Source organism: Scyliorhinus canicula, chromosome 19 (genome assembly GCF_902713615.1).
Source record: "Scyliorhinus canicula chromosome 19, sScyCan1.1, whole genome shotgun sequence".
NCBI classification, from domain to species: domain Eukaryota; kingdom Metazoa; phylum Chordata; class Chondrichthyes; order Carcharhiniformes; family Scyliorhinidae; genus Scyliorhinus; species Scyliorhinus canicula.
The window spans coordinates 48,839,560-48,866,925 of record NC_052164.1 but is presented as its reverse complement, the minus strand read 5'-3'; the positions used below and the strand labels follow the sequence as shown (position 1 = coordinate 48,866,925).

At 47.9% G+C, this 27,366-nt stretch overlaps 1 protein-coding gene across 1 annotated transcript in view; it reads right to left on the bottom strand.

Moving 5' to 3' along the window:
* The window catches only part of LOC119954008 (chondroitin sulfate proteoglycan 5-like), a 30,903-nt gene extending 5,180 nt beyond the window's left edge, over positions 1-25,723 (bottom strand). The window contains exons 1-3 of the mRNA XM_038778785.1: positions 24,753-25,723; positions 24,038-24,226; positions 16,885-17,023 (exon numbers count right to left, since the gene is read on the bottom strand). Coding sequence (XP_038634713.1) covers positions 16,885-17,023; positions 24,038-24,226; positions 24,753-25,723 — 1,299 coding nt within the window. The remainder of the gene's footprint in view (positions 1-16,884; positions 17,024-24,037; positions 24,227-24,752) is intronic.
* Between the last annotated feature and the right edge of the window lie 1,643 nt (positions 25,724-27,366).

Sequence of the window (27,366 nt, the reverse complement as noted above, 5' to 3'; positions counted from 1 at the left end):
CCCCCCCCCCCCCCCCCCCCCCCCCCCCCCCCCCCCCCCCCCCCCCCCCCCCCCCCCCCCCCCCCCCCCCCCCCCCCCCCCCCCCCCCCCCCCCCCCCCCCCCCCCCCCCCCCCCCCCCCGCCGCCATGTGCAAACCAGCGAAGAGGACAGCAGCACAGTCAGGAGCCCTCGACACCCCGGAGCTTGAGTTCGGAGGAGACACTGATTTCCCATCAAAGCTGTCTCCAACACTTTCCACCATCCCAGAGACATTCACCTCACTTTTAGTGAACAGGCTCCTAGGACACTATCTGGTGTGTACCACACAGCTGCCCCAGTACATCAGTGCAGGAATTCCCAGGAAATATCCATGCTTGGGATGACAGGCGGTAAGTAACTTTCATGCCACACAAGTGCCAAGCAATGACCATCTCCAACAAGAGAGAATCAAACAATCACTCCTTAACATTCAATAGCATTAAAATTGCTGAATCAACATCCTGGGGGGTTGCCATTGATCCAAAACTGAACTGGAATAGCCATATAAATACTGTGGCTGCAAGAGCAGGTTAGAGGCTAAGAATCCTGTGGTGACTAAGTCACCTCCTGACTCCCCAAAGCACAAGTCAGGAGTGCAATGGAATACTCCCCACTTGCCTGGATGAGTGCACCTTCAACAAAACTCAAGAAACTCAACACCATCCAGGACAAAGCAACTAGTTGATTGGTGACACATCCAAAGACATTCACACCCTCCACCACCACTTAACAGTAGCAGCCGTATGTACCACGGACAAAGTGCGCTGCAGGAACTCACCAAGGTTCCTTAGGCAGCACCTTCCAGACACATGACTACTACCATCTAGAAGGACAAGGGCAGCAGATACATGGGAACACCACCACCTGGAGGTTCACCTCCAAATCACTCACCACCCTGACTTGGAAATATATCGCCATTCATTCAATGTCGCTGGGGCAAAATCCTGGAACTCCTGCCCTAACAGCACTGTGGGTGTACCTACACCATATGGGCTGCAGCTGTTCAAGAAGGCAACTCACCTTCTCAAGGGCAATTAGGGATGAGCAGCAAATGCTAGCCTAGCCAGTGAAGCCCACATCCTGGAAAAATATATATTTTATTCCAAGATAGAATAGTCTAATGGCTAGCTAATTAGCATTTCCACTTGTATACCAGGCCCATATGATTAACGCTCCCATGCAGATGAAGAGAAAGCCTATTGTTACAGAATGCATGTGGGAGCTCCAGTTCAGAATGAAGAAATCAAGTTTGTGAGGATTTAAATTAAGGCTGGAAGATTCATCTAGCTTTGGCTCAAGAGCAGGATTTTCAACGTAACCGTCACTGTGAAAGGCAGTTCGAGATTATCCAGCCAGAAAAGGGAAAAAGAAGAAAACCATTGGGAACAAAGAACAATTTTGGATTGGTTCCTGCAGAATGGAGTGTCCATTTAAGGGAGAGAGTAAAGTATAACCATGGAGGAGGTTGTCCAATCATTTTCAATGTGAAATGGGTGATCTTTTCTGACTTTTAGATTATAGAACATAGACATAGAACAGTACAGCACAGAACAGGCCCTTCGGCCCTCAATGTTGTGCCAAGCCATGATCACCCTACTCAAACCCACTTTTCCACCCTATACCCGTAACCCAACAACCTCCCCCTTAACCCTACTTTTATTAGGACACTACGGGCAATTTAGCATGGCCAATCCACCTAACCCGCACATCTTTGGACTGTGGGAGAAAACCGGAGCACCCGGAGGAAACCCACGCACACAGGGGGAGGACATGCAGACTCCACACAGACAGTGACCCAGCCGGGAATCGAACCTGGGACCCTGGAGCTGTGAAGCATTTATGCTAACCACCATGCTACCCTGCTGCCCCGAGTTGCCTTTTTAAAATCTATTGCTCTCGACAAGGATTGTAACAAAGAAATTAAGTATTTGGTTAATGGCACTATGTACCATGGGGAATTTACTATTTCTCAAAACCCTTGTACTGGCAGATGCCTGCTTCTCTCTGGCATGAGGGAATGGGATGATGACATCTACCATTATATCGACAGTCTCAGTGATATTCTTTATGGAGCAGCTCGTGCGCTGCAACCTGTGAGCTGTTGATCATTTCTCCAGCTGCAGGCAGAGGTTTAGGGCGAGATTCTCCGCACTCCCGACGGTGCGGAGAATAGCGTGGCTCGTAAAATTTTACACCAACCCTGTTCCGACGCCCCTCCCGCTATTCTCCCCCCCCCCCCACGCCCAACTCCCGACACAAATCGCTGCCGCCGTTTTTTAACGGCCGGCAGCGATTCACAGCTGATAGATGGGCCGAGTTCCCAGCCCTTTATGGCTGTTTTTACGAACGGCAAACACACCTGGTCTGGCCGTTCGTAAAAACGGCCGTAAACACTCGCATTTTATAACCATGGCACCGATTGGCACGGCAGTACCACGGCCGTGCCAAGGGTGCCATGGGCCCGCGATCGGTGGGCACCGATCGCGGGCAGCGGGCCCGATGCCCGCGCACTATTTCTCCTTCCGCCGCCCCGCAGTATCCATTCGCGGGGCGGCTGAGGGGCATCCCGGCCCGCGCATGCGCGGGTTTCGCGCAAATACGCGATGACGTCATCCGCGCATGCGCGGGTTGGAGTCTTCCAATCCGCGCATGCGCGGCTGCTAGCCCCGACCGGGGACCAGAATCGGTTCCCGGTCGGGAAGGGGGGGCTGGCGTCAAACCCGCCCGGGTTTGACGCCAGCCTTACGATTTCTCCCGTTTTGGGAGAATCGCGCCCTGAATACTTGAGAGCCATGGTCACCTTGACAGCCACAAGCAATGCCATCCTTACCCTGCTTCGAAGTCGCTATTAACAGATGCAGCAATTGACAGATTCCAGTTACAATCCCTTTAATGAAGTGAAGACATCTGCGGGCAGCATTCTTCATTGAAATTCATGTAAGAGAATGGCTCCGGTGGTCTCGGACGAATGGCCTTCTCCCCCTCCTTCCTCTGCTCCCTCCCCCTGCAGCTTGACCTCCTCTGTTCAGCCTCTCAGTCATGGTCAATTCCAAGAGGAAGCGTTCCCTAATCTGGGAGCAATTTCGTCCAGTACAGTCTCTTACATCAACAGAAATGTACTTCAAGATCACTCCCTCTGCTCTGTTGAAATTTTGGTAAATATAGCAAAACTCGGAAAACCCCAGCTAACTTGTAATATACAAATACTGATTACTGCAGGACAGATTGTTGTAACTTGGCCAAATTTCAGCTGTCAGAATGTATCACAAGGCAGTGATGTGAACTGCTGAACGTTGCCAGCTGTTTCTCAAAGATAAGGGAGACATTGGACAGGAATGAACTGTTGGATGTTGCAAAAATCAAACACATCTCCAGATATTACTAATAACAAGGACCTGAACCAATCCTCACTGGAATGTGATTGAGCTGGCGAGCCACTGTGAACATGTTTTCAACAGACTTGATAAACCTTTCCAAGCATAAACAACAACAGATAACAGGTAAACAGGAACAATGAAGCTCCTGGAAGCTAGTTTGAAGGCCAAAGAAGGAGTTTTTCCAGGGATCTGTGGAACGGATGATATGGGACAGCAAAGGGTGAGACAAGGGAAGAGGATATAAAGGTCTGATTGATTAAGGGGCAGCACGGTAGCATTGTGGATAGCACAATCGCTTCACAGCTCCAGGGTCCCAGGTTCGATTCCGGCTTGGGTCACTGTCTGTGCGGAGTCTGCACATCCTCCCCGTGTGTGCGTGGGTTTCCTCCGGGTAATCCGGTTTCCTCCCACAGTCCAAAGATGTGCAGGTTAGGTGGATTGGACATGATAAATTGCCCTTAGTGTCCAAAATTGCCCTTAGTATTGGGTGGGGTTACTGGGTTATGGGGATAGGGTGGAGTTGTTGACCTTGGGTAGGGTGCTCTTTCCAAAGAGCCGGTGCAGACTCGATGGGCTGAATGGCCTCCTTCTGCACAGTAAATTCTATGATCAAAGACAGAAGGCATGTGCGAAGGTTGTGGAAGGTGGATAACATTAGGATTGGCTTTTACCCCACACTTTTCAAATCCCTCAAAGGTCTTTTCACTCTCTCTGCAATCTTCTCCAGCCACATTACCCTCAGAAATATCTGTGCGCCACGAAGTCTGGCCTCTTGTGCATTCCCAATTATAATTGCTCCACTACTGGTGGCCACACTTTCAATTGCCCAGGCCCCAGGCTCTAAAATTCCCTCCCTACACCTCTCTGTCTCTCTATCTTGCTTTCCTCCACAAGACACTTTTTAAAACCAACCTCTTTGACCAAGCTTTCAATGATCTAACCTAGAAACGCAGGAACAGGAGCAGGTCATTCAGCCCGTCGAGCCTGCTCTGGCATTTAACACAATAATGGCTGATTGGACACTTCAATGTCTTTTACCCACACTACCCCCATAACCCTTTACATTATTGGCATTTAGAAATCTATCAATCTTTGTTTTAAACATACTCAATGACTGAGTTTCTGCACCCTCTGGAGTAGAAAATTCCAAAGATTCACAACCCTCTGTGTAAAGACATTTCTTCTCATCTCAGTCCTAAGTGGCTTCTGTCTTATTTAGAACTTGTGCCCTCTGGTTCGAGACCCCTCAATCAGGGGGACATCTTAGCCGCATCTACTCTCTCTAATCCTTTAAGTATTGTCTTGTTATGCTCTTGTCGTAGCATAGGCGGCTTCTTTGATGTGCACTCTTACAAAGGAAGGTTCAGACATGGAGATAACTTCAACACGTTTATTAAGCTATTTACAATTCTCCTACTCAGGTTTGCCACTACTGTTAATCCTTCTATAGCTACGCAGACTGACTGACCAGTCTGCTACAATCCACGTGGTGGGTGTGATCAACCCTGTGTCTGTACTCACTAAGTGTCTCCACTGGAAAGAGGAAGTTCATGTGTGTTGTGTCCTTTACATATGGGTTGGTGTAATGCCCTCCTGTGGTGGTGTCATCTCAATGTGTATCGTGAATGCCCATTGGTCGTGTCCTATCTAACTGATCGACTGGTTGAGTGTCTGTGTGTCATGTCTCTGGTGCTCCCTCTAGTGTCTAGCTAGTCTATATGTATTTACATTATCCCTTTGTGAATTTACAGTGATGTATATCACCAGAAGTATTTTGTATGTTTCAATGAGATCACCTCAGTCTTCAAACCTCGAGAGAATACAGGCCCTGTTTGCCCAATCTCTCTTCATAAGACAGTCCTGCCATCCCCGGAACAAGTCTGGTGAACCTTTGTTGTACTCCCTCGATGGCAATAATATCCTTTCTGAGGTAAGGGGACCAAAACTGCACACAGTAGTCCCGGTGCGATCTAACCAAGCTTCGATACAATTGAAGCAAGTCTTTGCTACTCCTAAACTCAAATCCTCTCGTGCTAAAAGCCAACATTCTATTTGCCTTCCAAATAGCTTGTTGCAACTGCATGCTAGCCTTTAGTGACATCTGGAAAGGACATTCAGGTCCCTTTGTACATCTACACTTTCTAATTTTTCCCATTAAGAAAATATCTGCACATCTATCTTGCTTTTGGGCAGCAGGGTAGCATGGTGGTTAGCATAAATGCTTCACAGCTCCAGGGTCCCAGGTTCGATTCCCGGCTGGGTCACTGTCTGTGTGGAGTCTGCACGTCCTCCCCCTGTGTGCGTGGGTTTCCTCCGGGTGCTCCGGTTTCCTCCCACAGTCCAAAGATGTGCGGGTTAGGTGGATTGGTCATGCTAAATTGCCCGTAGTGTCCTAATAAAAGTAAGGGGGGGGGGGATTGTTGGGTATAGGGTGGATACGTGGGTTTGAGTAGGGTGATCATGGCTCGGCACAACATTGAGGGCCAAAGGGCCTGTTCTGTGTTGTACTGTTCTATGTTCTATCTGTTCCTTCTACCAAACTAGATAACCTCACATTTTTCCACATTATATTCCATCTGCCATATTCTTGCCCACTCATCAAGTTTGTCCAAATCCTTCAGTAGCTGCTTCACATCTTCCTCACAATACACATTCCTGCCTAGCTTTGTATCAGTTGCAAACTTGGAAATGTTATATTTGGTCCCTACATTTAAATCATTGCTACATATTGTGTAAACCTGGGGTCCCAAGTATTGATCTTTGCAGTACCTCATTATCCACAGCCTGTCAAAGCAAAGACAACGTATTTATTCCTACTCTCTATTTTCTGTCTGTTAGTCGATCGTCAATCCCCCTGTCCCATGTGTTTTGATTTTACTAATTAACCTCCTATGGGGGAACTTTATAAAAATCCTTCTGAAAGGCCACATATACCGTGTCCATCGGCTCTTGTTTTTCAATTTCTGTCAATTACATCGTCAAAAAACTCCAACAATGTATTTGTTTTGTTTGGCCCTTGTTCCGCACTGTAACCAATCACTATTTGTCGCTGGACCATTTGCTAAGTTACTCTGTCGATTATTCTTTTTGTCTACTATGTACGTACTATGTACATTCCCTTGGCTTCTTACTGTACTTCGGTACATATGACAACAAATCGATCAATCAAACAAATTCGTCAAACAAGATTTCCATTCTTAATCCATGCTAACTGCCCAATCAGATCATGATTGTCCACGTGTCCATCACATCCTTTAGAATAGATTCCAGCATTTTCCCAACCACTGATGAAAGGCTAACAGTAAGTTTCCTGTTTTTTCTCTCTCTCGTTTCTTCAATAATGGAGTGACATTTGCAATCTTCTAATCTTCAGGAACCAGTCCACAATCCCTAGAATTTTGGAAGATGATCACCTGTGCACCCTCTATTTCTATAGCAACTTCTTTCATCACTCTGGGATACACAATATCAGGTCCCCGGGAACTTATCAACTTTCAGTCCCATTTATTTCTCCAATGCAACCTTCTTACTTCCACGAATTTCCTTCAACTCCATATTCTCCCTACCTTCAACTCCACATTCGCCCATGTCCCTTGGATCTCTACATCTGGGACATTTCCTTTATATTCCTCAATGAAAACATTACTAAGTAATCATTTTGCTTCTCTGCCATTCTCTATTCCCCATTATGAATTCCCCTGACTCCAATATAATTTTGTGACACTTTGGTTAATGATACTCCACTGAAGCACTTTGAGATGATTCATCATGTTCAAGATGTTGTATAAATATCAGCTAATGTTGTTTGTTCGGACGAAAAACTCAAAGTATTCTTTGATGTTTTGTATTAAGTGGAACCAATGACCAAAAAGGTCCCATCAATATAACACCCAGCTTCACTCCTGAAAAAGGAAATGCCATGAAATGATACTCGGGGTCCCAGTCTGTGGATAATTTGGTTGGTTATTGTTGTTATGTTGAGTCACTGCTGAATTGAACACTTTTTAATGTTCACATAAGTGAAGTTCGTACTTACGGTTGCTTGAGATTAAAGCAAAGGGGTGAATCCTTACATGGTTTTGAGAAATTCAGGAATACTGTGTGACAGTCATATCAGATTCTTACTTTTAATCTCCTTCTGATTTTTAAACAAATTTCAACAAAACAAGGATTTTCTGACCCTGCCTGTGACAGAAATCGGGCTGAGGATAAATTTGACAGACCAGCCAAAGGTCCGTTGATTTTGGGCAGGAATTCCATGGAAATAGAAAATCCCGATCTTTGTTTCAAACTGTTTGTTCCATGTGGCCAAATTGTTACATTACTTCATTGATGTACTCATTATGTACATTACATAATGGCATGTGTCTTTCATGCTATTTAACATCGTGTTTAGCTGTCACAAGTTTTATTTAATTTTTTCCAATTAAGGAGCAATTCAGTGTGGCCAATCCACCTACCCTGCACAACTTTGGATTGTGGGAGTGAGACCCACACAGACACGGGGAGAATGTACAAACTCCACATGGACAGTGACCCGGGGCGGGATCGGACCCAGATCCTCAGTGCCATGAGGCAGCAGTGCTAACCATTGTGCCTAAGCTGTGGCACATCAAGACAGCATTAAGACACAGGAGCAGAAGTAGGTCACTTGGCCCATCGAGTATGCTCCGCCATCCAATGAGATCATGACCGATCTGATATGATAATCCTCAACTCCACTTTCCCACCTTAGCCCCATAACCCTTCAGTCCCTTACTGATTAAAAATCTGTCCATCTCAGCCTTGAACATACTTAACCATACAGCCTCGACAGCTCTCTGCAGTTAAGAATTCCACAAATTCATTACCCTCTGAGGGGAGACATTTTTCCTCATCTCTGTCTTAAAACGGCAACCCATTCCTCTGAGTTTATGACTTCTAGTCCTATGGCTTTCACACAAGGAGTGACAACCTCTCAACGTCTAACCTGTCAAGCCCTCTGAGAATCCTTTATGTCTCAATAAGGCTGCTTCTCATTCTTCTAAACTGCAGTGAGTGCAGGCCCAATCTCCTTTCCCTTTCCTCAGAAGAAAATCCCTCCATACCATGGGACTAACCTCGTGAACCTTCTCTGGACTGACTCCAATGCCAGTATACCTTTCTTTAGATTAGGGGACCAAAACTGTTCACAACTGGAGGACAGCATTCAGTGGTGTAGTGGTATTGTCACTGGACAAGTAATACAGACACTCAGGATAATGTTCTGCGAACCTAAAAACCTGGAATTAAAATGATGACCTCCCCCCACTCCTCCCCCCCAAAAAAAACTATAAATTGTTGTAAAATTCTATCTCATTCACTACTTGATATACTTACCCACATGGTCTGTGACTTCAAGTCCACATTGCTGTGGTTGATGCTTAAATGCCCTCTGAAATGGCCCAGCAAGCCACTCAGTTCAGGGGCAATTAGGGATGGGCAATAAGTGATGCACACATCCCATGAGCAATTTGTTTTAAATGACAATGCTGCCGTTAAATCAGCTTTGCACAATAATTAACAACGTGATCTACCAGCTCTACATGGCTGATAGGTGCACGTGTGTTCAATCATACTTCTCATTGTCAGTACACACATAACACGGATGCCATTTCTGAGTATTAAGAGGCCAACCTGTTCTTAAAAACCAGTCACTGGAGAGGCTTCTTTTCCCTTGGAGATTGCGCCTGACCCTTGTGCACCACCCAGTGGTGAACAACAGTGTAGCAGCCTCGGAAGTCTCGGAGGAGGACTCCATCCTCCCATGAGTCACAGAATAAATACTAGTACAGAGAAAGAATGAGCTGCTCATGTATTTTCTGACAATCGGGATGAACTCAGAGAGGCTTCGGAGTCAGGTCACCTCAGATTTTTCATTACATTTTGAAATCCAGATGTTCAACGCAACATCTTCACCTTGGCTTCTTGTCAAAGCCTCTTCCTGGGGAATGTGCTGAGATCTGACCCTTTCCTATAAAGAAGGAAGACACCTCACAAATGCTCGGCAAAGAAGGAGCTTGCATTCGAATAGTGCCTCCTCACATTGGCAAGCCAAATTTGTTCATGCGTTGGATTGATTACAAAATGTAAGGCTATTGTTATTTAGGCAGGATGACTAATTCTGAGCCAGTTCCACACTACAGACATCAAGAAGACAAGCAATGTGACCCTCCGTATCTTGGGGTGGTGATAGTCGACACAAGTTATACCATACCTGAAAATGGAAATATGGGATTGTTTAAATCCCACTGAGCCTCTGCTGGATGGGGCCTCACCCCAGGAAAACAGTATCTGTAAAGCAACAATCAACGGAGAGCCTGCCTAGAGTAAAAGCTCAATCCCATGGCATGTGGATTCAAATAACAGCCTGTGAAACCAGAATGAACAGCGCTACTGAGTGGGCCAACAGATATGCGAGTGGGAAGCCAGCCATTGGCGAAGCTTTTGTTTCATGTCTAAGCTTAGGATTTGGTTTCTCTTATTCAATTTTCTATCTTCCCTGATTTTGAAGGAAGTGCAGGACAGAGGTTGTACTAAAACCTTCAAATGTGGCAGGGCAAGGTCAGAATGCTGTTCTAATAGCACATGGAATCCTTCATTTTATAAATAGAGGAGAACACAGCAAAAGCAAGCCTTCCTACACCACCAGTGAGGACTCGACTGGAGTATTCTCTCCAATTCTGGACATTCTGGCAAGAATCGGAAGGCCTAAAAGAGGATGCCAAGCAGATTTACTAGAACCAGAGGGATTTAAGTCTATCTCATTCACTACTCGATATACTTACCCGCATGGTCTGTGACTTCAAGGTCACATTGCTGTGGTTGATGCTTAAATGCCCTCTGAAATGGCCCAGCAAGCCACTCAGTTCAGTGGCAATTAGGGATGGACAATAAAGTGATGCACACATCCCATGAGCAATTTGTTTTAAATGACAGTGTTGCCGTTAAATCAGCTTTGCACAATAATTAACACCGTGAACTACCAGAGCGACTAAAAAAGCAAATATTGTTCTCCTTCGAGCAGAGAAGTCGATGGGACAATTTACTGATGATATTCACAATCATAATTGTTTTGTTAGAGGGGTCAACTATTTCCAATGGCAGAAAGGTCCGTTAAAAAGGGCATCGATATAAAATCATTTGTAAAAGATTTAGAAATGAGGAGAAATGGTGGGCGAAATTCTCCGACCCCCACAACGGGTGGGAGAATAGCGGGAGGGCCTTCCCGACATTTTTGCCGCCCTCCCGCTATTCTCCCCCCCCCCCCCCGCCGAAGTCCCGACCCGAATCGCTGCCGCCGTTTTTTTTACGGCCGGCAGCGATTCTCAGCTGTTAGATGGGCCGAAGTCCCAGCCCTTTCCGCCGTTTTACGAACGGCAAACACACCTGGTCTTGCCGTTCGTAAAAACGGCGTCACAAACTCGCTATTAATAACCATGGCACCGATTGGCACGGCCGTACCACGACCGTGCCAAGGGTGCCATGGGCCCGCGATCGGTGGGCACCGATCGCGGGCAGCGGGCCCGATGCCCACGCACTACTTGTCCTTCCGCCGCCCCGCAGTATCCATTCGCGGGGCGGCTGAGGGGCAACCCGGCCCGCGCATGCGCGGGTTTCACGCAAAAACGCAATGACGTCACCCGCGCATGCGCGGGTTGAAGTCTTCCAAACTGCGCATGCGCGGCTGACGTCATATGACGCGTCAGCCGGCGCTAACTCCGGCAAGCGGGCTTAACGATTTTCAGAGCCTACGGCGTCGGGCTGCTAGCCCCGACTGGGGACCGGAAACGGTCCCCGGTCGGGAAGGGGTGCGCTGCCGTAAAACCCGCCCGGGTTTTACGCCAGCTTTACGATTTCTCCCGTTTTGGGACAATCTCGCCCGGTATCTTGCACATGAATTATTGTGATCTGGAATGTGCTGCCTGAAAGGATTGTGGAAGCAGATTTTCAATGCAGAATTGGATAAATAGTTTAAAAGGACAATGGGGGAGCATAAGGAAGTGGGTTTAAACAGCTGAAGCAGAATGGCCTCCTTCAGTGCTGTCTGATTCCATGATTCTAACAGGGCAGCAGGTGCTCATAGAATTGGTCCCATTGTTCCCAGGACACTGACCACTGTTTGCTTCCTTGATCAAGTGGTCACCTTTCCTGTTCTTTACACTGCAATGCAAGAGGTTCCACCTCCACAGCTTTGGATGAATATTGGGCATCTCTCAGCAAAACAGAGTTCTGAAGATATGGAGTACACTGAAGTGCAGAGATCCCCAGCATGTTTCCCTCCTTGTGGCAGTGGCAACTCCATTGCAGGGTCATGTGAGCCAAATGGATTCTGAGCACATCCCCAAAGACAAGTTCGCTATTGACACCAGGACAAATGGGTCACCCACATCTGCACTGTAAATTCTACGGCTTGGTCTATAACTTAACAACTAAACTCAAAATACAAAAAAGAGATATCAGGGCCGGGATTCTCCCCTACCCGGCGGGGCGGGGGTCCCGGAATTCTCCACACCTTTAGGGGCCAAGCCCTCACTTTGAGGGGCTAGGCCCACGCCGGATTGGTTCCCACTTCGCCGGCTGGCGTGAACGGCATTTGGCGCCATGCCAGCTGGGGCCGAAAGGACTTCGCAGGCTGGCTTATGTCCGCGCATGCGCCGGAGCGTCAGCGGCTGCTGACGTCATACCGGCGCATGCGCAGGGGAGGGGGTCTCTTCCGCCTCCGCCATGGTGAAGACCATGGCGAAGGCAGAAGAAAAAGAGTGCCCCCACGGCACTGGCCCGCCCGCCGATCGGTGGGCCCCAATCGCGGGCCAAGCCACCGTGGGGCAGCCCCCGGGGTCAGATCGCCCGGGACCCGGAGCCCGCCCGCACCGCCAGTCCCGCCGGTCAGGTAGGTGGATTAATCCACGCCGGCAGGAGAGGCCTGTCAGCGGCAGGACTTTGGCCCATCGCGGGAATCGCCACGGGGGGCTCGCCGACCGGCGCGGCGCGATACCCGCACCCTCCGAATCTCGGGGGGGCGGAGAATTCGGAACACGGCGGGGGCGGGATTGACGCCGGCCCCAGGCGATTCTCCGACCCGGCGGAAGGTCGGAGAATCCCGCCGCAGGTGTTTATCCCATTCCTATCTCCGTAACCCTCAATTCACCTACTGATTAAAAACCTATTATTCTCCACCTTGAAAATGTTCAAGGACTCGCCCACAACAGCTTTCTGGGGAGAGAAGAAATTCCTTTGAGAGGAAATTCTTTTGAGAAGAATTTCTTCCTCACATCTGACTTAAATGAGAACCTCCTTATTCTGTGACAATACCCTCTGGTCCTCCACTCTCCCTTGAGTGAGAATAACCCCCAAAGAATATTATGGGCTGGATTCTCTGGTCGCCGACGCCGAAATTGCGTTCGCCGATCGGCCGGAGAATCAGAGTTCCTGACCAAATTGGGGCGGCGCCGCTTGCGCGATATTCTGCCCCCTCCAAAGCAGCGTATTCAGAGAGTACACTGCGCCACATATCGCGGCGGTCAGGACATTGCCTGATGCCTTCGACCCGATTCTCCGCCCCCGACCGGCTCAGTTCCCAACAGCATGTGTCTCTCATGGTCTCATCCGTCGGGAACTCGGCGTGGTGGCTGCGGACTCAGTCCAGCACCGCCACAGTTTGGGGAGGGCCGATCCACGGGAAGGGGGGGGACTTTATTAGGGGCTGGGGGCACTGTGGGGGGTGGTCCAGGGCGTGCAAACCGGCCAAAGGGGGTGACTATTTTGCGGGCCGGGTATGCGAGCGCCCGGCGCCATGTAGCATGCCAATTCTCCGGGCCATTTCGGCAGCAGGAGCCGGGAGCCCTACGCTGCCAGCATGCTAGCCTCCAGCAAAATGGGGAATCGGTGACTGTTTTAAGTCATTTTTTCTGGCATAAAATGCCACCGTTCCCACGCCCCAGAAACGGAGAATATAGCCCTATATGATTCAATTGTTTCACTTCTCATTCTTCTGAACTCCAAGGAGTACAGACCAAACCTGTTTAATCTTTCCTCATTTGATAGTCCCTTCATACCTGGGACCATCCCAATAAACCTCCTCTGTATGTCCCCCAGTTTCAAGTGTCCATTCAATTCCCTTTTGAAAGTTAACATTGAACTTGTTTCCACTTCCCTTTCAGGCAATGCATTCTACATCATAATAACTCATTCTGTAAAGACCTCTGATTATCTCCTATCTGGTTCTTTTGACAACTATCCCTTTGGTTGCTCGCCCTCCAGCTAGTGGAGACAGATTTCCACCTCTCTTCATGATTTTGAACACCTGATATTTCTATACTCAACCTTCTCTGCTAGAAAGTGGACAACCGCAGCTCGTCCAGTCTTTTGCTCCGCAGTGTGGCACTGCACGTGGTCAAGTGGAGAATGGCCGCTGGCGGATATTGCACTGATCAGTCCACACAGATTAAATATACCCACAAGGGAACTGTTACATTGCTAGCAAAGGCAAAAATGCTAATAATTTGTTAAAGGCTTAAGATTCACAGTGAAGAACATTGCATGGATTGTCAGAGGAACATACATAGAAAACAGAAGCAGGAGGAGGCCATTTTACCCTTTGAGCCTGCTCCACCATTCATTATGATCATGGCTGATCATCAAGTTCAATACCCTGATCCCACCTTCCCCCCAAGTCCCTTGATCCGGCAGCACGGTAGCATGGTGGTTAGCATAAATGCTTCACAGCTCCAGGGACCCAGGTTCGATTCCCGGCTGGGTCACTGTCTGTGTGGAGTCTGCACGTCCTCCCCGTGTGTGCGTGGGTTTCCTCCGGGTGCTCTGGTTTCCTCCCACAGTCCAAAGATGTGCGGGTTAGGTGGATTGGCCATGCTAAATTGCCCGTAGTGTCCTAAAAAATAAGGGTAAGGGGGGGGTTGTTGGGTTACGGGTATAGGGTGGATACGTGGGTTTGAGTAGGGTGATCATGGCTCGGCACATCGAGGGCCGAAGGGCCTGTTCTGTGCTGTACTGTTCTATGTTCTATGTTCTATCCCTTTAGTCCCAAGATCAATATCTAACTCCTTGAAATTCCACAACATTTTTGCCTCAACTATTTTTTGTGGTAGTGAGTTCCACAGATTCACCACTCTCTGCGTGAAGAAATTTCCCCTAACCTCAGTCCTCAGTCCTTATCCTCAAACTGTGACCCCTGGTTCTGGACTTCCCACCATAAGAACATAAGAACTAGGAACAGGAGTAGGCCATCTGGCCCCTCGAGCCTGCTCCGCCATTCAATTAGATCATGGCTGATCTTTTGTGGACTCAGCTCCACTTTCCGGCCCGAACACCATAACCCTTAATCCCTTTATTCTTCAAAAAACTATCTATCTTTACCTTAAAAACATGTAATGAAGGAGCCTCAACTGCTTCACTGGGCAAGGAATTCCATAGATTCACAACCCTTTGGGTGAAGAAGTTCCTCCTAAACTCAGTTCTAAATCTACTCCCCCTTATTTTGAGGCTATGCCCCCTAGTTCTGCTGTCACCCGCCAGTGGAAACAACCTGCCCGCATCTATCCTATCTATGCCCTTCATAATTTTAAATGTTTCTATAAGATCCCCCCTCATCCTTCTAAATTCCAACGAGTACAGTCCCAGTCTACTCAACCTCTCCTCATAATCCAACCCCTTCAGCTCTGGGATTAACCTAGTGAATCTCCTCTGCACACCCTCCAGCGCCAGTACATCCTTTCTCAAGTAAGGAGACCAAAACTGAACACAATACTCCAGGTGTGGCCGCACTAACACCTTATACAATTGCAACATAACCTCCCTAGTCTTAAACTCCATCCCTCTAGCAATGAAGGACAAAATTCCATTTGCCTTCTTAATCACCTGTTGCACTTGTAAACCAACCTTCTGTGACTCATGCACTAGCACACCCAAGTCTCTCTGAACAGCGGCATGCTTTAATATTTTATCGTTTAAATAATAATCCCGTTTGCTGTTATTCCTACCAAAATGGATAACCTCACATTTGTCAACATTGTATTCCATCTGCCAGACCCGAGCCCATTCACTTAACCTATCCAAATCCCTCTGCAGACTTCCAGGACCATCAGGAACATTATTTCTGAATCTACCCTGAGTAATTCTGTAAGAATTTTATACATTTCTATGAGATCCCATCTCACTCTTCTAAACTCCAATGAATATAATCCTAACCGATTAGTCTCTCTTCATATGCCAGTCCCACCATCCCAGGAATCAGGCCTGGTAAATCTTTGCTGCACTCCCTTCACAGCAAGAACATCCATCTTCAGATAAGGACACCAAAACTGCACACAATACTCCATGTGTGGCCTCACCACTTCCCTATACAATTACAACAAAACATCCCTATTCCTATACTAAAACCATCTCGCTATGAAGACCAATGTATCATTTGCGTTCTTTACTGCCTGCTGTACCTGCGCGCTTTCTTTCAGTGATTGATGCACGAGAACACCTCTCAATTTACACCCATTCAAATAATTATCTGCCATCTTATTTTTGCTACAGAAGCGGATAACCGCACATTTATCCACATTATACTGCATCTGCCATGCATGTGTCCACTCACTCGGCCTGTCCAAATCCCACTGTAGCATCTCTGTGTCCTCCTCACAGCTCACCTTCCAACCCTCATTTATATCATCTGCAAATTTGGAGATAATACATTTAGTTCTTTCGTCCAAATCATTAATATATAATGTGAACAGTCGGGGTCCAGCACGGATTCCTGTGGTACTACCCCACTAGTCACTGCCTACAAATCGGAAAAAGTACCATTTCTAGGGACACTGGAAAAAGACAATAGCCCATGAAGAGAAGGAGATAGAGAGGGAGATCTGGCCACGAGGTTTGATTTTACCACAATGGGTGCACAGAGTTGAAAGGGGTATGTAGAATGGGGAATTGGGAGGAAAATGAGGGGAGGATTCAGTGAACCGATGTCAATGTTAATTTCTGAACGTTAAGGATTCAGAGAAACCAAAGCCCAAACATCATCATCTGCTAGGGAAGTTCTGCTAATTAAATAACAACAAACTGCATTATATAGCGCCATTGAAGAGTGATTGTGAACTCCAATTTATGGCCAAACTATACAACGAGAAAATAATCTCGGGCAAAGCTCAAAGAGAGGTAAAGAGGTAAGGTTTAGGGAAGGGATCACTGAGCTTCAGGCCTAGTCAGCTGAAAGTACACCCGCCAATGGTGGAGCAACTCAAATAGGCCGGAACTGCAGAGATCTTGGAGGCCTTCGGGATGGGGGAGAATGCAGAGATGGGGAGAAAGATTTGAACAGATTGACTTCTAAAATGGTGGTGTTGCTGTCTGGGAGGCAGTGACAAAGGTGAAACAAAACAGGGAGACAGCAAACAACCTGAGGCAAGCAAAGTTCACAGAAAAGAATCGACAGAGAAAACAGTCTGAAGGAGTGATTACCTGAGTCAGGTGATTCTCACTGACTGGTGTGGATTGAGAGTTGGGGGTACGGATAGCCAATGGGGAACAATTTGCCTGCTGGCTTAATTCGGACAAGAAAGAGGAGTTGATTTGTGGCTCCGGGGAAATCCACAGCTTGCTAAATAAATAAAAGAACACGTTAGAAGTTTAACCTCATCCAATAGTCCAGTACCCTTGCCAACTGAATGTATTCAATTACAGTACACGTGTTCTGGCTGGACATTCGGATCACCAGGTGAAAGGGGTGTCACCGAACTCCCATGTAGATAAAAAGAAAGTTTAAACCAGCGGGGGTAATGTGTTATAAAGGCATTTCTCTACTCATTATGGTCCATCTGGAATAGCGTTTTGTTCAATCCAGTGCAGCCATTCGATTGCTTACCATCGCCCCACCCCTCCCTGGCACAATACTGAGAGAGCACATCATTGCCATTTGGACACAAAGAACAAAGAAAAGTACAGAACAGGAACAGGCCCTTCGGCCCTCCAAGCCTGCGCCGACCATTCTGCCTGTCTAAACTAAAATCTTCTACACTTCTGGGGTCCGTATCCCTCTATTCCCATCCTATTCATGTATTTGTGAAGATGCCACTTAAAAGCCACAATCATCCCTGCATCCACCACCTCCTCCGGCAGGGAGTTCCAGGCACCCACTAACCTCTGTGTAAAAAACTTGCCTCGTACATCTCCTCTAAACCTTGCCCCTCGCACCTTAAACCTATGCCCCCTAGTAATTGACCCATCCATTCAGGTATCTATTCAGAAATATATGTAAATCAATTAAAACTATTTACATGATGAATCACACAGGGGTTTATTTTTCCCTTTATCTTCTAAAACTGCTGATCGTCGCCAAGACAGATCTGTGCATATCTCCAGAGTTTTTTTGCCAACTTGTCCAAGGCACTGTTCTCTACGGGTGAACCGGAATCTCGGTGGTGATTCAGAGGCTTTTTAGCAGCTGAGCACAAGCCTGTCATTGCTATGCCCATTGGAGTCACGGATAAGGATCAGATTCGGGGCAGCAGGGTAGCATGGTGGTTAGCATAAATGCTTCACAGCTCCAGGGTCCCAGGTTCGATTCCCGGCTGGGTCACTGTCTGTGTGGAGTCTGCACTTCCTCCCCCTGTGTGCGTGGGTTTCCTCCGGGTGCTCCGGTTTCCTCCCACAGTCCAAAGATGTGCGGGTTAGGTGGATTGGCCATGCTAAATTGCCCGTAGTGTCCTAATAAAAGTAAGGTTAAGGGGGGGGTTGTTGGGTTACGGGTATAGGGTGGATACGTGGGTTTGAGTAGGGTGATCATGGCTCGGCACAACATTGAGGGCCGAAGGGCCTGTTCTGTGCTGTACTGTTCTATGTTCTAGAAACAGAAATTTCACCTCTCCCTACACCAGGGACACCGAGGCAAGTTGTTAGACGCCCACTGCTTCCTCAGCTGAGATGAACAAACACTGCTGAAAGAATCAGGAAAAGAGTCTAAAGAAAAGTCAGATGGACTCAAAATGTCCGCACTATTTTTCTCTCCACAGATGGTGCCAGATGTGCTAGGAGCATATTGTTTTAATTTCAAAGAGCCAGAATTGTGTCCTTTGTGTTTAAAATGACTTAGTAACTAATTTATGACACATTCACCCAGTGAGTCAGTTAAGTGCCAGTTTGGCTCAGTTGTCAGCACTCTTGACGGGATTCTCCCGTACCCGCTGGTGTGGGGAGTGGCGTGAACCACTCCGTCATCGGCCCGCCCCAAAGGTGCGGAGGATTCAGGGGCTAGGCCGGCACTGGAGTGGTTTGCGCCCCGCCGGCTGGCGTGGAAGGCCTTTGGCACCACGCCAGCTGGGGCCGAAGGGACTCCGCTGGCCGGCAAGAGTCCGCGAATGCGCAGGTGCGTCAGCGGCTGCTGGCATCATCCCCGCGCATGTGCAGGGCGGGGGTCACCTACGTGTCGGCCATCACGGAGGCTGACACAGCCGACACATAGGAAAAGAGTGCCCCATGGCACAGGCCCGCCCGTGGATCGGTGGGCCCCGATCGCGGGCCAGGCCACCGTGGGGGCACCCACCGGGTCCAGATCGCCCCAGGACCCCGGAGCCCGCCCACGCCGCCAGGTCCCGCTGTTAAGGGACCTAATCTGATCCATGCCAGCAGGACTGGCAAAAAACCAGTGGGCCTTCGTCCCATCGTGGGCCGCAAACTTCGGCCAGCCCCAGGGCCCATTGAGTCACGACAGTCCCCGCCATTCTCCGGGGCGGGCAGCGCGACTCACACCTCGCCGACCTTTGGAGGGCGGGAGAATTCGGAGGCCGGTGGGGGCGGGATTCACGCCGACCCCCGGCGATTCTCCAACCCGGCGGGGGGTCGGAGAATCCCATCCCTTATATCTGAATTCAGAAGTTGCGGGTGATAAACAATATTGCGCATGTAATCCAGTTTTTTACCTCAGTGTAGAGGGCAATGCTGCATTGTTGGAGACACTGAATTCTGGGTGACATGCGAACAGGAGGAGGCTCCCTGGAGTCTGTACTGGCATTCAATGAGATTATGGCTCTCCCGTGACCAACCTTTGTCCCATATTTCTTAGTATGTTTGGATGGCAGCACTGTGGGGTACCTGCACCACATGGCCTGCAACACTTTAATGAGGCAACTCACCACCAGCTTCTCAACCACATTTAGGGATGGAAGGTGGCTCATGGTTTGCACTGCTTCCTCATAGCGTTAGGGACCCGTTTAATTCTGGCCTTGTGTGACTGTGTAGAGTTTATACATTCTCCCCATGTCTGCGTGGGTTTCCTCCGGGTGCTCCGGTTTCCTCCCACAGTCCAAAGATGTGCAGGTTAGATGGATTGGCCATGCCAAATTTGCTACTTTGTGTCCAAAAATGTGCCGTTTAGGTGGAGTTACAGGGATGGAACGGGATGGGTTGGGAGGGTGAGCCTCGGTAAGGTGCTCTTTCAGCGGGTCAGTGCAGGCGTGATGGGCCGAATGGCCTCCTTCTGCACTGTAGGGATTCTATAACAATTGCTGATGCATCCGGCGATGCCATATCCCATGGAAGAGTTATTTGAAAAACATAAATGTCCGTAAGTCTCAGGGGCGAGGTTCTCGTTTTGGGAGACTCCCGCCAGAGAATTGCTACCGATTAACATTCTCCTGGGAGCACACATCATGAAGCAATTCAGTATTTCTTGCCATGCAAACTTATGTGTGGCGATGAATATGAGTGATTCCTCAGGGAATCCTGCCATTGGGCCGCTATTTTGAGCGGGCGGCCCGATAACGAATTCCCGCTGCCTCCTCCCCCCCACCTCACCCCCACCACACCACAAAGCAACCCCCGACCGCCAGAGTGCCTGGATGCCTCCCCTTCCCAAAATTACAGGGGTGATCCCAACCCCTCCCCCCTCCCAGGACTCCCTAACTAGGGAGACATCACTCCATGACCCCTTTAATAGGGAGACGCCTCTCAGGGATCACCTTAACAGGGAGAACGCCCAGGTGCACCGGAATCCCCTCACTGAAGAGAGCCGCTACCGAAAGGAGCACAGGGACCGCCTGACTTCAGGCTCACATTTGGTGAGACCTGGGTTAATCCCCGCCCTTGTGATTCCTGGCTTAGGGGACTGGAGAATCCTGGAGGGCCGGAAAATAGGGTGCCGGGCCCAATTAATGGGCCACTTGGTTTCATTTACATCCTCCTGCTAGCGCATGGGTGTGACCTTCAATCCCATCACCAGCAGGAGGTCGGAGCATTGCGCTCGGATGGGCGCCGGCTATCGCCTACCGCCAATCCCGATTTTTTGATTCTCCGCCACTTCGGGGACACTGCTATCGCTGGTTGATGGCGGAGAATCCAGGCCCAGATTTTAAATTAACCAAGCATTTAGAAAGTACTTTGTTCTGTCCTTTTGTTTTGCCCATTCACTGAATCTATCAATACCTTTTTGTAACTTTATGCTTCCAGCTAAAATGCATATTGCTTTCTGTAATTGCCAAACTTGCATATATGGCTTTCATGAGCTTCAACTTTAGTTAACGGATTCTTATAAGGGACTTTATGAAATACCTTCTGAAGGTTAATCTAAATATCATCCATAGACATTTTGACTCTTCAAAAGATTCATCCAAATTTACCAGGAATGATAATTCACCCCACTCCCACTATTTCTTTACAATATCATGATGGTCCCTTGGATAATCCAAATATGTTCAAAGTTGTTTCATCTCTCTATCCATAATTATAGACTCTAGTAATTGCCCCAAAACAAATATTAGGCTAACTGGTTTGCAGTTAGTTGGACTACCTCTCTCAGATTTCTTAAATAGCAAAGTGACAGGAGCAATTTGTTAGACCCCCACTGAGCCATGGTACTGAGCCATTTCTTGAATTGTTGTAGCCCATGTCATGTAGATCCACCCACAGTGCTGCATGGAAGGGTCTTCCAGAATTTTTAACCCAGTGACAATGAAGGAACAGTGATATAGTTCAAAGTCTGAGTGGTGTGTGGCTTGGAGGAGAATTTGCAGGGGGTGGTGTTCTCATACAGAGAACACTGAGCCCTAGGTGGTAGAGGTCACGTTTGGAAAGGTGGGGTCAAAGCTTTGGTGAGTTGTTGCAGTGCATCTTGTAGATGGCACACACTACTTGGCAGCACGGTAGCACAGTGGTCAGCACTGTTGCTTCACAACTCCAGGATCCCAGGTTCGATTCCCGGCTTGGGTCACTGTCTCCGCGGAGTCTGCACGTTCTCTCCGTGTCTTCGTGGGTTTCCTCCGGCTGCTCCAGTTTCCTCCCACAGTGAAAAGATGTGCAGGTTAGGTGAATTGGACATGCTAAATTGCGCTTGGGTTAGGTGGGGTTACTGGTTTACGGGGATAGGGTGGAGGTGTGGGCTTAAGTGGGGTGCTCTTTCCAAGATCCAGTGCAGACTCGATGGGCTGAATGGCCTCCTTCTGCACTGTAAATTCTATGATTCTAGATACTGCTGTTGTGCATCAGTGGTGGGGGGATTGAATGTTTAAGCTGGTAGGTGGGGGTTCAATCAAGTGAGCTGCTTGGTCCTGGATGGTGTCAGGCTTCTTTAGTGTTGTTGGAGCTGTACTTATTCAGGCAAGTGGAGAATATTCCAAATTGTTGGGTAGATGCCAGTGTTGCAGCTGTACTAGAACAGCTTGGCTAGGGACACAGCTAATTCGGGGACTCAAGTCTACAGTATTATTGCTGGGATGTTGTCAGGACCCAAAGCCTTTGCAGTATTTAGTCCCTTCAGCCATTCCTTCATATCACATGGAATGAATTAAATTGGCTGAAAACAGGCATCTGTGACCTGGGGACCTCTGGAGGATTCCGAGATGCATCATCCACTCAACACTTTTAGCTGAAGATTGTTGCAAATATTTCAGCCTTGCCTTTTGCACTGATGTGCTGGGCCCCCCATCATTGAGGATGGGGATATTTGTGGAGCCTCCTCCTATTAGCTGTTTAATTGTTCACTATTGTTCACAACTGGATGTGGCAGGAGTTCAGAATTTAAATCTGATCCATTGGTTGTGGGATCTCTTAGCTCTATTGTTCTATCGTATGATGATTCTGCTGATTGGCATGTAAATAATCCCATATTTTAGCTTCACTGAGTTGGCACCTTGTTATGCAAGGTGCTGCTCCTGATATGTCCTTCTGCACTCTTCATTGGACTCGGGTCGATCCCCTGGCTTGGTGGTAATGGTAATGTAGGGGATATGCAGGGTCATGAGGTTACAGATTGTGGCTGATAATAATTCTGTTATTGCTGATGGCCACAATGCCTCATGGATGCCCAGCTTTGAGTTGCTAGATCTGTTCTGTATCTATCTCATTTAGCACAATGTTGTTTCCACACAACATGATGGAGGATACTCTCAATGTGAAGACAGGACTTCATCTCCACAAGGGCTGTGTGGTAGTTACTCCTACCAATACGGTCATGGACAGATACATCTGTGTCAGGCAGGTTGGTGAGGATGAGGTCCAGCAGGTTTTTCCCTCTTGTTGGCTCCCTCACCACCTGCCGCAGACACAGTCCAGCAGCTATGTCCTTTAGGTCTCTGTTGGCTTGGTCAGTAGTGGTGCTACCAAGCCCTGTTGGTGATGGACATTGAAGTCCCCCATCCAGAGTACATCCTGTGCCATAGCCACCCACAGTGCTTCCTCCAAGTTATATTCAGCATGGAAGAATGCTCAGCTGAAGGAGCACAGGAGGTGATAATAAGCAGGAGGTTTCCTTGTCCAGTTTGAGCTGATTCCATGAGACTTCATTGCAGTCAGGAGCCAATGTTGAGGTCTTCCAGGGCAAATCCCTCCCACTGTGCCACTACATCTGGTGTGTCTGTCCTGTCGGCGGGACAGGACATAGGGATGTTGTTGGTGTTCTCTGAGGCAGTATGAATCAGTGAGTATACCTATCAGGCTGTGGCTTGACAAATCTGTGGGTCAGATCTCCCAAGCCCCTGCTGTAAATACTCATGCAAAGTAATTACTCAATATGTCTGTCATGGAAGATGTTAAACTGAGGCTTTGTCAGACTTTGGTCATGAAAGATCCCAGTGCACCTGTTGGAAGTTCTCCTGGTTTTTCAGCTAACATCCAGCTACTCATTCATTGTCTAGTAGGGGGGAAATCATGAGAACTTGCCTGACTTCAACATGTAGGTGGCACAGTAACACAGTGGCTAGCACTGTTGCTTCACAGAGCCAGGCACCCGGGTTCGATTCCCAGCTTGGGTTACGGAATGCATGTTCTCCCTGTGTCTGCATGGATTTCCTACGGGTTCTCCGGTTTCTTCCCACAACTCCCCGAAAGACGTGCTTGTTAGGTGAATTGGACATTCTTAATTCTCCCTCAGTGTAACCGAACAGGCGCCGTAGTGTGGCTACTAGGGGATTTTCACAATAGCTTCATTGCAGTGTTAATGTAAGCCTACGTGTGACACTAATAAATATTATTATTATTATGTGCCCAAATGTCCAACCAGCATTATCGGAGGGCAGCTCTAGTTTCATTGCTGCAGCCTTGTTTAAATTGCTCCAATAGGTTTCTGACAGTTGACTTTCTTTGACAGTGAATTTGAAGTTAAGAAACAGCAAAATTAATCACCAACCTTCTGGAGTCAAACGTCTGCTGATCCTTTTTGAGAGACCGAAGTTTGATCACAAAGGTCACCGTCAATATGAGGAATAGAAGAATGATGAGTAAGCATGCCCCAATCAATATGCAAATGAGCTGAGTCTTAGTGAGAACTGATTGGCAGCGAAGGCCTTTGTACCAAGCGTAGTCCTTCTCGCTGCATCTAGTCACAAAGGCTAAGAGTTAGAAGGAGCCATGAACGCTGCCATCTAAAACATAACAAAATAATGCTGTGGTTTAAAGGTTACATTTGACTGAAATAAATTGACTGGCTTTGAACTCGGCTTGAGTGGGTTCCATTGAACTGGAATATCATTGGATTGGATTGAATTCGCTGGATGGGACTAGATTGGTAGGACTGGATGAGACTGGATTGGATTAAATTAGACAGGATTAGGTTTGTACTTTCTGGGAAGTACAATATCTACAATGTTATTGTTTACTTTCCACCATTCCCACATTCCAGGGTTTCTGTGGAGTGCCCAGAAGGGAAAAAACAGTAAAACTGGGAAATGAGAATACTGGTCCAAACTGTTCTTTTCCCTACTGAGTGGGGAGGGAGGGATATAGAGCTTCAATCACATTACTGATGTCGGTAGGGCGTCTATAGATTCAGGACAAGTTAAAAGCCAAGTGTTTTATTTTTAAACAAAGTTGAGCATTCAGAAGTTCAAGTGAGTTCTCCCTACCTGCAAAACACACCAATGTTTTCTATGACTCCACATTCACCCCCATTGAAGCAGTAATCAGGAATTACTTCACACAAAGACCAACAGGAATTGTTTTCATGGATATATCCTGGTTTACAGACACTCCAGGAGTCATTTGAGGCCTGGTCTGTATTTGGTTCAGCCACCAACTCTGGTTTGATTGGCCAATGGTTCATCAATGGGTTTTGATCCGCATTTGGTGGAAGGCCTGGAATGATCTTGCTGTCAACTTCCTTCATCCTGTTTAATAATAACCCATCTGTTGGAGTCATGGGCCCTTGCAAATCGTTCTTTGATTCCGTTGGGGTAGAACCCTGGTCTGGCTGAGTGTTTGAAGTGTGCAATGTAGTCAAGCTGTATTCTGGTTTATTGTTTTTGGAAGTGGGGGGAACCAAATCGTTGGATCTTTCAGTGACGTCATCAAATTCCTTCCTGATTATCCTTCGAGATTGAAGTTCAGTGCTATCAGGATCAGGCACAAGTCCATGCACATTGCCACTCCCCTCGGTTAGTTCATTGAAAGTGGGAAGAGGAGAAATGTTAGTCTGAGTGGGAGATCTCGAATTTAAATTTGAGTCTCTCTTATTCTGAGTGGATGGATTCAAATTTTTCGCAAATGTGGAATTGGGAACAGCATCGAGGGCACAGCCATTAGATTTGCACGTGTCAGAGTGCCCAATCTCATTATATTCATTGTCTGCAATTCCTATTGGATTTTGTGGAACGGGATCAGATGTCAAGCTGGTTAGGTCAAGAATGGCATCTCTATTTCCAGTTTCTGATTTCTGAATAGTTAAGGTTTCAAACTGAGGACTTTCATCAAAGACGAGAGGTTCCTGCTGGTAGAGGTGGTTGACAATGACAGAGTCAGGCATATACTGAGAATGAAGGGACTCATAGGATTCGCCTGTTGAATCTTCTGGTAATTGCTGCAATTCACTGTAAGACATCCTGTCATGTGGAATAGCAGAGCCTCTGTCGCCTGTTCAATATTACATCAAACACAAGTGGTCAGAACACATCTGCTCTGTTTTACGCCTTATTAAAACATAATGGGCGGGATTCTCCGGTCGGTCAGCCGCATTTTCCTGGGCGGCGCGCCCTCACCGACAGCAGGATTCTCCGTTCCGGCCACCTGGCAATGGGATTTCCCATTGTGGCTAGCCAACGTTGCTGGGAAACCCATCCCATAAGTGGTAATTGTGGAACACAACCAGTCACCGTGATCCTCTTTCCCCACTGGCAGCGCACTTCCATTGGTTTCCCGGCAGTGACTCCAATGGGAATTCCCACTGACAACCGACAGGAGGAGAGTATCCCGCCACCAGTGAATGGCACATCGCTGAGAAACATGCGGCTGGGGAACAGAGAATCCCATCCCAGATTTTCTACTTATCCGACTGCAGGTTTGTATTTACAGGTGTACCTGACTCTGCATTAGGAGGTGCTGACACTTGTCTGCAACTTTCACATCACCCCGAGCATGGTGAAAACCATGTCACAATATCATAGGAAACTGTTCCACCTTTGGAAAGAGTGATCCTGAGACAAAAGCAAATTACTGCAGATGCAGGAATGTGAAACAAAACCACAAAATACAATCTCCAGCACGTCTGACGGCATCTGTGGAGAGAGAAATGAGAGCCAACGTTTCGAGTCTGGATGACTCTTTGTCAAAGCTTTGACTGTTGGGTTAGGAAGATGATTCAATTTCTGCAAGGGGTGTGTATGTGGAGTATAACCTGGGACCTTGCTCCCTGCATTCACCACGCTGACACCAGACCTTCACATTTAATTGTGCGAGAAGACTGGCTGCCACAGCATTGTCCTTGAGGTGAAGAAGCTCCAGTTAAGATGGCCCAGACACGTGCCGAGGATGGTTCAAGAACAAAAACTGAAGGTTACTCTAAGATGGACATCAGCCGGGAAACGTAACTGGGGATGGTCCAAAACAACTTGGCGTAGGGCTGTGACTGGGCCGGATGAGAGGGGGCGAGACACAAGCCACAGAGCAAGACAGGGCCCAATGGAGAAACATTATTGTGGTCTTCTGACCCAACTGGAACTAGGAGCATGAGGACAAGACACCACCTTTCAGTCGGTGACTGTGGGTGAAGGTGTGATGACCACTGTCGAACGTGTTACACTATCAAGAATGGTACAATTAAAAGTTGTCTGACAGCCATGAAACTGTTGTCAATTCTCGTTCAACCTATCTGCTTCACTAATGTCCTTGAGGGGAGGAAATCTGCCATCCTTGCCTGGTCTGGCCTACATGTGACTCCAGATTCACAGCAATGTGGTTGACTCTTAAATGCCCTCTGAAATGGCCTAGCAAGCTGTTTTGAGGGCAATTAGGGATGGGCAACAAATGCAACAAAAGATGTCCACATTCCATAAATGAATTAAAACAAAAACAAATGCCCCCAGTATTAAATGGTGACTGACAGCAAATGTGTTACTTGGTATACCCCTCAAAACACAACACCCTGACAGCTATCCCCCGGCATTTCGTTTGGATGAGTAGTGAGCCTGTAGTCTTTTCATTTTGCAGCTGTCTGTGATAACTCTCTCTGCCACACTGAGTCACTCG